Genomic DNA, 13,634 nt, shown 5'->3' with positions numbered 1-13,634 from the left:
TATAGTTTCGTCATGTCCGTCTGTCCGTCTGTCCGTCTGTCCGTCTGTCCGTCTGTCACAGCCGATTTACTCGGAAACTATAAGTACTACAGTGATGAAATTTGATGGGAATATGTGTTGTATGAACCGCTACAAAATTATGACACTAAATAGTAAAAAAAAGAATTGGGGGTGGGGCCCCCCATACATGTAACTGAGGGATGAAAATTTTTTTTTCGATGTACATACCCGTGTGGGGTATCAATGGAAAGGTCTTTTAAAATGATATAAAGTTTTCTAAAAAACATTTTTCTTAAAGTGAACGGTTTTTGAGATATCAGCTCTCAAAGTCGTAAAAAGTATGTCCCCCCCCCTCTATTTTTATAACTACGGGGTATAAAATTCTAAAAAAAATAGAGGTGATGCATGCTAATTAACTCTTTCAACGATTTTTGGTTTGATCAAAGTATCTCTTATAGTTTTTGAGATAGGTTGATTTAACTGTAATTTTTTTGCTGCTACGGAACCCTTTGTGCGCGAGCCCGACTCGCACTTGGCCGGTTTTTAAATTATTCGTATTAAATCGTGAGTAATAGTAGTAAATTATATCAAGTGTCAATTAAAAGGAGTGCAAGGCATCGAAATAGTTTTTTTGCATGTGCATTTGTGCAACCGCCTAGTTTCCGTTTAAAAAACAAAACTATGCATAGTCCATACTAATCCATACTAATATCGTCACTACTTTAAAAAAAATCTCGTATCTCACGCTGCTCCTCAAAGTTAAAACGCAGTAAGTCTATATGCATTCCATACATACTTACTACAATTTTCTTTTCATTGACAGACGAAGATACAAGTTTTTTTAAAAGTAGTGACGATATTATAAATGGGAAAGTGTATGTGTTTGTTTGTTTGTCCGTCTTTCACGGTAAAACGGAGCGAAGAATTCACGTGATTTTGTAGGTGGAGATAGTTGAAGGGATGGAGAGTGACATAGGCTACTTTTTGTCCCTTTCTAACGCGAGCGAAACCGCGGGCCAAAACTAGTTTACCATAATTGCTTTCTTTGTGACGCAATCTTTATACACGGTGAAATAAAAAGAACTGTTCAAACTTTGGATGGTGACTTGATGACTTCTGAGGTCATAATGAACAACTTTTGTCTGAAATCGAAAAAAAAAATTGGCTGTTTCATACATTTCGACTGTCATGATGCCGCTCATTTCCATGGGACACACAACCTTTTTTTAACCCCCGACGCAAAAACGACGGGGTGTTATAAGTTTGACGTGTCTGTCTGTCTGTCTGTGTGTGTGTCTGTCTGTGGCATTGCAGCTCCCGAAGGGATGAACCGATTTAGATTTAGTTTTTTTTGTCTGAAAGCTGAGTTTGTCGGGAGTGTTGTTAGCCATGTTTCATGAAAATCATACTAGGTCGCGGTGGGAACTTTTTCAAAATTTTAATTTTTAGGTTATTCGCGATTTCAGCATTGGTCTCATAAATAAAAGTTGTTAATTTTGATCTCAAAAGTCACTATGCTAATTTTGAACGGTTCTTTTTATGTAGGGTGTCCGTTGCAGTTCTTCTACATTTTTACGGTGATAACTGTTTACTTTCACATATTTTTGACTAACTTTTGATATGAATATTGTCGAAAAAAAAAGTTCACGAACAACAACAACAATTGCACACTAACGAAATGAAGATGTTGAGGTGGGCCGTGGGCCGGCGGTGTGACGCGTCTAGACAAAGTCCGCAACGACAATGTAAGAGGTTCCTTCAAAGTAGCTCCTGTCGTGGAAAAAGAGAAGGAAAGTCGCTTGCGTTGGTATGGCCACATACAAAGGCGCGAAGACGACTACGTGGTTAAGAAAGTACTCAACATACCAAACTCGACCAGGGGAAGAGGAAAACCGCCTGCCACTTGGTGGAAAAACATCAAGAAAGAAATGGACCGGGACAACCTAAGGACTCAGACAACCCAGAAACGAGTTCTCTGGCGCAAGTGTACAGGGAGACCCGACTCCAGATAAACTGGGAACATGGGTAGGACCAAGAAGAAGATGAATATTGTCGAATGCTCCATATAAAAGCAAAAGGGTGCTTTAGGTGCAATAAGGTTCTTTCCATCCAAAATTTCAGTAGACATTCTTAGTCCGTTTTCACATTATCCAATCCGATATCGGAAGGATTTCAATGGAAAAAAACCGGCCAAGAGCGTGTCGGGCCACGCTCAGTGTAGGGTTCCGTAGTTTTCCGTATTTTTCTGAAAAACTACTGAACCTATCAAGTTCAAAACAATTTTCCTAGAAAGTCTTTATAAAGTTCTACTTTTGTGATTTTTTTCATATTTTTTAAACATATGGTTCAAAAGTAGATGTGGTGACAAAGATTGAGATGGGTATGTTAAGGTGGTTTGGGCATGTAGAGAGGATGGATGAGAGGAGATTAACGAAGAAAGTATATGAAAAAGGAGTGGAAGGGTCAGTTGGTAGTGGAAGACCTAGGCGAACTTTTCTTGATCAAATCGGGGAAATATTGCAAAAAGGCCAGGTCAGAAGTACTCGAAACCGACGAGCGTGTATGAGAAACGTTATGAAAGTGTGTGAAGCGAAAGTGGTTTGTCAGGATCGTAGTAAATGGAAATCCGTGATCTCTGCCTACCCCTCTGGGAAACAGGCGTGATTGTATGTATGTATGGTTCAAAAGTTAGAGGGGGGGGACGCACTTTTTTTTCCTTTAGGAGCGATTATTTCCGAAAATATTAATATTATCAAAAAACGATCTTAGTAAACCCTTATTCATTTTTAAATACCTATCCAACAATATATATCACACGTTGGGGTTGGAATGAAAAAAAATATCAGCCTCCACTTTACATGTAGGGGGGGTACCCTAATAAAACATTTTTTTCCATTTATTATTTTTGCACTTTGTTAACGTGATTGATATACATATTGGTACCAAATTTCAGCTTTCTAGTGCTAACGGTTACTGAGATTATCCGCGGACGGACGGACAGACAGACAGACATGGCGAAACTATATGGCGAAACTATAGTTGACTACGGAACCCTAAAAATCCAAGATGGCGCCTGTAATGTATGAGATATCGGTCCGATATCGGATCGGATAATGTGAAAACGCACTTAGCTACATTTGAAATCCTTATTACAAGGGCGTAAATTCTACCGATGGTTAGTTAGTGTTGCTGTTAAGTACTAGCATAAGGACCATTTTGGCATGTAACGCCACATATGTCCGATACCAACGCGTGTGGTGTTACTGTTTCGCTTTGATTATAAGCTGTACCGCTATATATTTCAGCCTATATTGCCTTGTTGTTACGAAATGTTGAGCACCACACGTGGTCGCGACATGTTCAGTAAAGTTCAATTTTTTTTTTAAGTCAAGTTACTGGTACGCACAGTAGCATTTTGCACCTAGGTTATGTATACAGGGTGGCCCATTCAAATCGGTCAGTATGGGAAAGTCTGAAACTATAAGACATACGAAGATTTGTTCTTAGGAACCATGTCACCGATTTTGATAAAAAGAAAAACTGCATTCATACAATTAAAAAAAAAAGTGTACCCAGCTGGGGAATCGAACCCGGTTGTTTTGAAAAAATAAACTTACACTATTTCTATTCAGATATAGTTTGTGTAGGTCTTAAGCAGTAAATATCTCTAAGAAACATAATGTCTAAAATGAATAAAATGCATTTTTTTCACATACTTTAATTTATCATAGTAGGTGTTCAAAGTGACCACCGTCTTTTTCAATATGACCATGCTTCCCGTGCTGTAGTGCAGTTGTTCGTACAAATTCGAGTTGTATCATCAATATTGTGATTTATTCCGTTTACTAAAATACTGTTAGTTTCAAACAGATAAACCCGCAACCCGCAACAAGTCGAACAAGGCAAATTTCTCTCAGTGTATAGAAAGATGGATTAATTCGAAATATAGTTATTTCCAGCTAGGGATCATCCACATATTACGTCACACCAAATTTCAGGTTTTTGGACCCCTCCCCCCCCCCTATGTCACGCTTTTTTGTATCCCTTTAACAGGGATTGTCACATTTAGTATGACCCCCCCCCCTTACACTGTGACGTAATATATGGATGACGCCCTAGTCTGTAATTTAAAGATATTAGATGTTCTCGATTCTCGATAGACTAGTCTGATTGAAATACACTAAACATTTATTATAGCGACCTATTTATGGATGAAAGCGACACATTGCTGGTTGCGACGTGCAGTGGTTGACATAGTCGAGATAAAAATGTGGAACACGTTGCATACATGTTTATTAGACCTATTTATCAGACTTTTTTACTGGGCGATTTTTTTATAGACTCAAGAAATGGTTTCTATTTTTTTTTTATACCACGTCGGTGACAAACAGGTATACGGCCCGCCTGATGGAAAGCTGTCACCGTAACCTTTGGACGCATGCAACTCAAGGTGTGTCACATGCGCGTTGCCGACCCATTAGAAACTTGTACACTCCTTTTTTGAAGAACCCCATACTGTAGTTCATCGGGAATACCTCGGCAGGGAGCTCATTCCACAGCCGGAGCGTTCGTGGGCGGAAATTCCTCTGCAACCGCACAGGCGCACACGGTGCGCGACCATTTAGGTTGCAAGGTGTGTGGATGAGCGCCCTGTCGATGGCGAGCGGTGCGATGATGAAAAGTGGACGTTGGCATCATGTCAAACAGTTCTTCAGAACACAACCCATTGTACAGGCGATAGAACACACATAAGGAGGCGAAGTCTCTCTTTAGACTTAAGGGTTCAATACCGCCTGTGAGTTTGGGAACGTCGTTCTGTTTCGTAGAAGTCATAATTATTACACATACCATTTTGAAATAATTCTAAAGAAGAAATTAAATGAAAAGAGCTATTTTGTCCATATTAATGCTTTTTGACAGTAGTCGAGTCAATATGGACTCTCGACACACAAACTGTACAGAAGTATACATAGACATAAGAGCAAAAGTCAATATCAATATCATTATTATATATTTTTTATCTAATCTTGACGTAACTGGTGACAAAAGAATTGGCGACTTCCTCACACAATCATCATTGCATACAAACAGATACCGCCAGCATCCTTGCTACAATACCTCAGGGCCTTTTTTTTTCTGTATATTAAATTAGTTTTAGTATTTGTACAGTTTGTATAGTTTGTATATGTGTATATCATACATGTGTGTGTGTGTGTGTGTGTATATGTGTATTATGTAAATAATTAAGTACTGATATTTGTTCATATCTAATCTGCGCCCTCAGTCAAGTTTAAATAGATTATCAATTAAATATGAATCGTCATTATAAAAATCGTATACAGATATGAAATAAGTTTATCGGCAAAGGAAAAGAAAACTACTGTTTTTATTTTATTCTTAAAAATATATCAACTTAGCCCCAAACTAAGCAAAGCTTGTACTATGGGTGCTAAGCGACGATATACATACTTAAATAGATAAATACATGCTTATATACATAGAAAACATCCATGACTCAGGAACAAATATCTGTGCTCATCACACAAATAAATGCCCTTACCGGGATTCGAACCCAGAACCGCGGCTTAGCAGGCAGGGTCACTACCGACTGAGCCAGACCGGTCGTCAAACCAGACCCAGGGGGCCGATTTTTGAGTCTCACGGCGTTCGAATTCAGAAAATTGTCACTGAAAATAATAGGCAATTCACCGTTTTCAACCGGTATTTTAGTGACAGTGAGACTCAAAAATCGGCCCCCAGACCGTTATCTCCGTATTACAGCATACAAAATCGTACACTTAAATAGTCAAGAAATAGATTACAACAGGTACGGACTTAATGAACATGGTCGTAGTTATTGCTAAAACACACGAGTCGAGCGCTCAGAAGACCACTGTAACGTGGTCTATAAAGATCAGGCGGTTCAGCAAACTCGCCTCTCCGAGTCCATACTTGAAGTCGCGCTTGATGCACGGTGTTTTCAGTCAAAGGAAATAGTAAATCCGATGCACTTAGGATATGTTCAGGAAACTCAACGGTAGAGGGCGTGAAAAACAATTATATGCCGTAGTGCAAGTTGTTCGCTAGATGTCACTGTTACCCCCGCAAACTGGGTAATGACTTGTCGTAAAATGTATAAGTATTTTTTGATGTCCAAATATTTCGCTAGATGTCGCTGTACCACCTGCAAACTAGCGAACGACATGTAAATTTTATTTATGTCGTCTTTTTTGGCAAATAAGTCCGTGTAGAAATAGTTATTTATGTGACTGGTTGATGAATGATTACATCAAACTTAATTAAAGATCCCGCCATGAATATGTGGCGTTCCATGTTTAAAGGGTCCACATCCTTTATATGCTATAAGGAACCTTTAGGCATGGAAAGTCACATGAAAAGTGGTCGTAATTTAATAATAGATGGCGCTGAATTCGAAAATCTTGACTGATAACTCTATACCATACTATTCAATATAATCTATAATCTATGGCTAGATGTATGGACTCGCGCGCAAGAAACCAAACTGCTAGACCGCCAGAGCCTCCACCAGTTTTTTTTACTTTTAACACAATACATATTCCCGTTAGGTAGCTTCAGGTGTTACCTGCATAGTTTCCGTGAAATAGGAGCCCCGCAATGCGGGGCTTCGTCGTACCCGGGTATCGGTCGAGATAGCGCGATCATTATATTATATATGCCTAGGATTTAATTTGGTTGACTGTACACTGTGATGAAGATATAAGTACGTTTTCACATTATCCGATTCGATATGGGATGTAGGACCGATATCCATTGAAATCCTTTCGACATCCGATATCGGATCGGATAATGTAAAAACGCACTGTTCCAATTTGTACGAGATTGAGATTTTTTGAGATTTTAGATGACACAATAACTCTGGTCGTAAGTCATCTGAGCGTTACGAATAACGCAATGATTCAGTGTGTGACTCAGACATATAGGTGCAAACTACTGTTAGGACTATTCTAACATCTAACAGCAAAAATTGAACTTGGATATCTTTTACTGATAATAAGGTTTACATTGTGTTGTTAACTGGACGATGCCGTCTGAATAATAAACGTATATGACAAATGGCTAGTTTCCTACTAGTCAAATCAGATACTTTTTAAGAACTGTCAAAACGAATTGCTAATATGGAATCACTATGAAATACCAAATACTATGTAATCTCTACGAGTTAATACGTGCAGCTTGGTGCCAAAGTTGGCAACATGCGATACTAGCGCCCCTAGCGGCATGAGTTGATCAAAATAGTTTAGTTCATTCAGTATAAAATTAAAAAAAGTCACACATTCTTATTTTTTTGTTTTATTCCGTCTAAAAATGTTAAAGTAGATCAAGTAATCGCATATTCTAATTTAATTTACTAAAATAAAAGTCTGACAAACTACTTTGAACAACTCGTACCGCTAGATGGCGCTAGTAAAATTGTTGCCGCTCCATTGTATGGGAAACGTCAGAAGCTACACGTATTAACTCTAGAGTTTATATGTACAGTATTTGGAAATACTGAGGAGTGACGTCACGGTCAATTCATTTACTTTATTTCTTTCTCTTTGACTTATTAAATAGAAATCATGTTTAAACATAACTACTGTCCATATTTCTCTTCTAATTATGTAGTGCTTTATTTCGTGCACTGCATAAAATATTTAATTTTAAGTATAGGAAACTAGCCTATTGACATGTTCTAATCCTGCACGGGAAGCATGGTCGCGCGATAAATGATAAAACATCTGGCCGTCCCTATCGCACTTACTAATAGTGCGATAGGGACGGCCTGATATTTTATCGTCTATCGCGCGACCATGCTTCCCGTGCTGATCTTTATAAATATGGAATATAACTTAACGACTTATAATTGACGACCAGTCTGGCCTAGCGCGTAGTGACCCTGCCTGCTACGCCGCGGTCCCGGATTCGAATCCCGGTAAGGGCATTTATTAAATTTGTCTGATGAGCACAGAAAGAGTTTACTGGTGAAACCCGATAAGTTGAGCAAACTGTTTTTTGAAATTCGAACTACGTGCAATTTCCACAATGTTGTTATTTCAAGGACAAATTATCTCCACCAGTAAACCCTCGAGATATTTGTTCCTGATTCATGGATGTTTTCTGTGTGTATAAGTATTTGTATATTATACTTATCGTTTCCGTTTACTCGGCTGAGACTGTTAAAATAAACGATACATATTAAGAATATATCAATAAATAAATGATGTCCAAATACATCTTAAGAGTAGGTATGAGCTAAAGATTACTCATAAAATATGGACTTAGCAAATAAAACATCATATCTATAGTTAGCACTTGAATCAAAACGTAACTGTTAAATTAAATGTTATTTTATACATTAAACTTTGTCATCAATATCATCATTAATGTGTTAAATTATTAAATAAATAAATATTATAGGACATTCTTACACAGATTGACTGAGGCCAACGGTAAGCTCAAGAAGGCTTGTGTTGTGGGTACTCAGACAACGATATATATAATATATAAATACTTATATACATAGAAAACATCCATGACTCAGGAACAAATATCTGTGCTCATCACAGAAATAAATGCCCTTACCGGGATTCTAACCCGGGACCGCGGCGTAGCAGGCAGGGTCACTACCGACTGCGCCAGACCGGTCGTCAAAACACATACAAGAGTATTACCACAGAATATATAATAGTACAAGTACAGAAGGCCCACTGCTTTGAAGTTCACGAAATGCCGCCTTTTTAAATACCTACAAAATGATTATAAAGAAACGAGCCGCACGTGCGCAGCGTCGGAAGCTAGGGTTGCCTATGTATTAAAAAAAAAATATTATATACAAGGCTTGGGTACTTTCTACGTATATACAGTTTTTTTTTAAATCCCAACGTCACAAGCCTGATTGAACGTTTCCGTGGGCCATAAATGACATAATCAATAGTAGATCTGTGTAAGATTGTCCTATTTTATTCATAATGTTTGTTTAACTAAGCGTTATTAGCCATTCCACACGCGGATATCGCGTATGAACCTTTAATAAAACTCGTGACTTATAGTAACAATAGAAAGTGCGAACAAGCGTTCCGTGAGAATGCGAGCCACCCCTGATTAGGCCGCGAACTCGCGGCCGCCCGCATGTACTTATAGCGCGGCGATGGAATCGCGGAGTGAGCCGCCCCTGGTATTACAGCACTATACATACTTTACAAGAATACATGTAGACATTGAAGATAGTCATGATGACTGTGGAGCAGTAATGACGCCAAACAAAAAAAACGGTGTCTCTCTGTCCCTATCGCGTACAGGCATCTTGGTTAGACACACCGCCTAATATTTATTGGTTTTATCACAAGATAAGCGCAACAAGTTTCCTAGTTTCAATGTATACTCGTATTAGTACATGCATCAATGTAAACACGGACATTAACATGCAGTGATAATATGCTATCAAGGTTGAGGATTAGCATAATCCAGGTTTCCTTGCGGTAGGCTTACGCAGTGTGATGTAAGTACTTTATTTTATTAATTTTATAACAAATTATAACGATAGGCGTAAAAGAAAAAGAGTACTGCTATGTCGCGAATTGTGGGTGTGTCTTGGCATACTGAGTCAAACACCAGCTAGGTTGTATAATGAAATGAAATGAAATAATTATTTCCAAGTAAGCATATTACAATGCGCATATGAACGTCAAATAAAGCTACGCCGGCTCTAACCCTACGCCTCAGCCTCGAAAAGATTTCAGTCCCCCCTCAGTTGGAGGGGAGTATCCAGTATAAGGTCGTAAAACCCTTGGTCTATTTGTCAAATATATAATATTTTGCTTTTTATCCGACATATATATTCTATGTGTAGTAGTGACAGAAGCTGCAGTACGGCTGCGAAACCTGGTCCCTCACTGTAAAACAAAGAGACAAACTTGCGAAGTGCCAGAGAGCTATGGAGAGGAGTATGTTGGGTGTAAAACTGAAGAATAAATGCCGTAACATCGACATAAGGGAAAGAACCAAAGTTAGAGACATCCTCACACACATAGACATACAAAAATGGAGGTGGGCCGGCCACACTGTAAGATGTAAGACCGAAAAATGGAGTCAAAAAGTCCTCATGTGGCACCCCAGAGATGGTTCAAGAGCTCAACGCCCACCACTCAAACGATGGGAGGACGAAATTATAACCACTGTAGGGCCTTTCTGGACTAGACTGGCCAGGCAGAGGAAATACTGGAAAGAGCTGGAGGAGGCCTATGCCAACAGGCACACTGAACTACGTGACTTTATCTAAACAAACAATCATAAACACTAGACCACGTTCAGAAGAAAAGGCTAAATAGATAGATAGATAGTGACAGAGAAGGTGAGAGGACGCAGATTAGCATGGCATGGGCATGTAATGCGAAGGGATGAAAGCAATGTTATAAAACAAGTGATAAAGATGAAGGTGGATGGTTACAACGGTAGTGGAAGGCCTAAGAAAAGATGGATGGAATGTGTGAACAATGATATGAGAGTGAAAGGTGTTAGTATGGAAATGAGAGCTGATAGAGAGAAATGGAGGAGGAAAATCTGCAACCCCAAATAATGGGAACAGGGCCAGAGAATGATGATGATGATGATATATATTCTATGCCATAAATAGATAGATAGTAGTGTAAGCATTGCTTCAGTTTGTGCACGTGTTGCATAAGACCTTGGCAATAACTGTTTCAGGCAACACTTACTAATTAGGTATTTAGGCTAATTATAATTAGCTGGTTAACAAGACTCACAAGATTTCAGTCTACTTGAGTGAGCAAAAGCTAACTGTGCAGTGATTTTGACAGAACATTTACTTAAGTTAATACATACATACATACATAGTTACATACATATAATCACGCCTGTATCCCATAAAGGGGTAGGCAGAGCACATGAACTAATTTCAGTGCCACTTTTGGCAAAAAAAGGGGTTAAAAGAAATCCAAATTGTGACATTGCAGTGACAGGTTGCCAGCCTCTCGCTTGTCACAATTTAACCGATATCCCACAGTCCACAGTCGACTTCTACAACACCCACGGGAAGAAAGGGGGTGGTGGAATTCTTAACCCATCACTGCACGGGGTCTTAAGTTAATACTTCCAGTAATATGAACAGTATGTAATGTGTATAAACATGTGGCAAAGTTAGACTTAGTTCAAATTTAAATAGTGTACCACCTGGCTCGGTTTGGCAAAGTATTCGAACAATTTGACATCCCTATGTATGAACTACCATAGACAGCATTGTCAACCAGCCTAAATAGCTGGTATCCGATAAGAAAGGGACAATAAGCTTTCGCTTTTCGGTGAAAGAAAACATTGTGAGGAAACTGAACAAAATCCAATAAAGCCTAGTTTGGGATGGAAGATCAGATGGTCACAGTCACTTTTGTTAAACTAGTGCAGACGCCTTAGACCTAAGACTTGGGACTAGTAATCAAACGTGCTCAGCTCCCATGAGCGGTGGCGAATGCAGCAAATCCGAAATTGGTAAATAATTTGAGGTAACATGGATGCTGGATTTCATTTCACATGACAAAGCACAACTTTTTTGTTCCATTACCAACAGCCGAACAGACATATATGATACTTTAATGTAGCCAATTTCATTGTCAATTGATGTAATTTAAAAATCATTAGCACATTGCAACTCTCAACCATCTAGACTTTCAATGACCTGTTTTTGTAAGCTTTAAAGAAGTAAGTAGTTTATATTAAGAGCAAATCTGCTCTGTAGAACTCAAGTTAATCATTTATTTACAAATTTAATTTTGCTATGTGAATAAAATTTTTTTGATAGGTGAATACAAAAAGTTAATCAAGAGTTAACACTAGAAGTATTATATTCTCATTGCCCATAAAAGTTGGGTAGGTATTTATTTTTTGTGTGGTACAGTAAACGGCCATAATTTTTCGTCTTCATAGACTGGTGTCTCTTTCTTGTTTATGTGACATTCATGTCTCTTTCCAAAGACCTACGTGCATACTGCTTTCTTTATGGCTGTCTACTGTATGTAAATGTAAATGTGAAAAAAATTATATAACTCTAATTTTATTGGCTGTATGGCTTATCTGAAATTAGTAGGAACAAATGTATGCAATTTTTCTTAAGTGCTATTGATGGATAAATTATGTTAATCCAATAAACAGTTCAGCACAATACAGCTTTGCCAACAACTTGTGGAACATATTGTACATATTTTATAAATCAAATTGAAAGTCAAAACAAAGGCAAATTTACTACAGGTTACCAAATGTATATGATAGACTAAAAAATATACTGTGAGCCTATAGGATGTACCTACTTTTAAAGAATTAGTAACACTGTTAAGATAAACTATAAATCGGTAGGACACCAGGAAAAAAAACAATGAGCTCCCTAGCTTCTACTCAATAATAATCAATTCTCGTTCGCCCAAGGATAAGCGCCGTGCGTGTTTTTCATTGAAAACAAACTATTAAAATAAATATTAAATACGATTTCTTTTCCAGATCAGCTGTGACAATAATGAAATGAGACATGCAGAGCAAAAAAAATGTACGACTAAAGACTAATTACTCAAGAAGAATTATCAAGTCTGTCTGTGTATATATGGTAGAACAATGCATACTAAACTGTTTAAAAGTAATATATTCAAGTTTAAGACTAGCCCGTACCTTGTAAACGTCCCCATAGGTGCCCGAACCAATCCTTTGAATGAGCTCGTACTCATCTTGCGGGTTCCGACGCGATATATCCGAGCTCAACACACCACCACTATGCGCCATAATCACTAACAGACACTATTCTAACATTTATTCACACTTTCATCTCATTATTCACATAATATTATCACAAAACTCCGAGATATTAATTATTTTTGTTACACAAACTCCGACATCGACATCGTCTGACGTTTGCCACTCTGCCAATTTACTTTTCACGTCATTTCTGAAGTGGCAACATTTTTCATTTGTTACTCATAAATCAAATAATTGAATTTCTCAACAACTTAATACTGTAAAAATATATTTATAATATATATACCTTTTAAATGGAAGAGTATAAACCTAAAATTATTTTAATAAAATAATATGTTCAAAAACCGACAAATCGTAACTTCATAGTATGTAGCAAAGAGAATATAATCACTACGTGTATGTAGTAGGACATCACTAGTAAAGCTAATGGACATGTGCCGGATTCACAAACTACTAAGGGCCCGCGCACACGGATGCAACAGTTGCACGGCGACATTTTTTTGTCTCTGTCGACACTCCTTTGACGCACGACAGAGACAAAAAATGTCGCTGTGCAACTGTTGCATCCATGTGCGCGGAGCGTAAGATACTACGGCCGGATTGCAGCCATTTGCGGCCGCTATACATATGGGATAGGATAGCTCACACGACTTGTTTCTGTGGGATACTGAAAAGATAGGATAGCACAATATTCACAAATGTTTTATGCATCGGGCCTTTTACTCATAGTGGAAAATAATTTCTGATTTATAGGCTCCTGGTGCAAGCACCATAAAAATATCTGTTAAAATTCGGACCCTCGATTGCTAGCTGTCATTGTCAAATAACAGTCTCTGGTTGCTGTCAATGTCATGTCATGC

The 13,634-nt window shown here is 38.2% G+C and overlaps 1 protein-coding gene across 1 annotated transcript in view; it reads right to left on the bottom strand.

Annotated features, from left to right (window-relative positions):
* Positions 1-12,937, bottom strand: part of LOC125236938 (mitogen-activated protein kinase kinase kinase kinase 5) — a 104,982-nt gene extending 92,045 nt beyond the window's left edge. Inside the window, exon 1 of the mRNA XM_048143857.1 lies at positions 12,691-12,937. Coding sequence (XP_047999814.1) covers positions 12,691-12,801 — 111 coding nt within the window. The 5' untranslated portion in view covers positions 12,802-12,937. The remainder of the gene's footprint in view (positions 1-12,690) is intronic.
* Positions 12,938-13,634: the final 697 nt, after the last annotated feature.

This window comes from Leguminivora glycinivorella, chromosome 20 (genome assembly GCF_023078275.1).
Source record: "Leguminivora glycinivorella isolate SPB_JAAS2020 chromosome 20, LegGlyc_1.1, whole genome shotgun sequence".
Taxonomy (NCBI): domain Eukaryota; kingdom Metazoa; phylum Arthropoda; class Insecta; order Lepidoptera; family Tortricidae; genus Leguminivora; species Leguminivora glycinivorella.
This window is presented reverse-complemented; position numbering and strand designations above follow the sequence as displayed.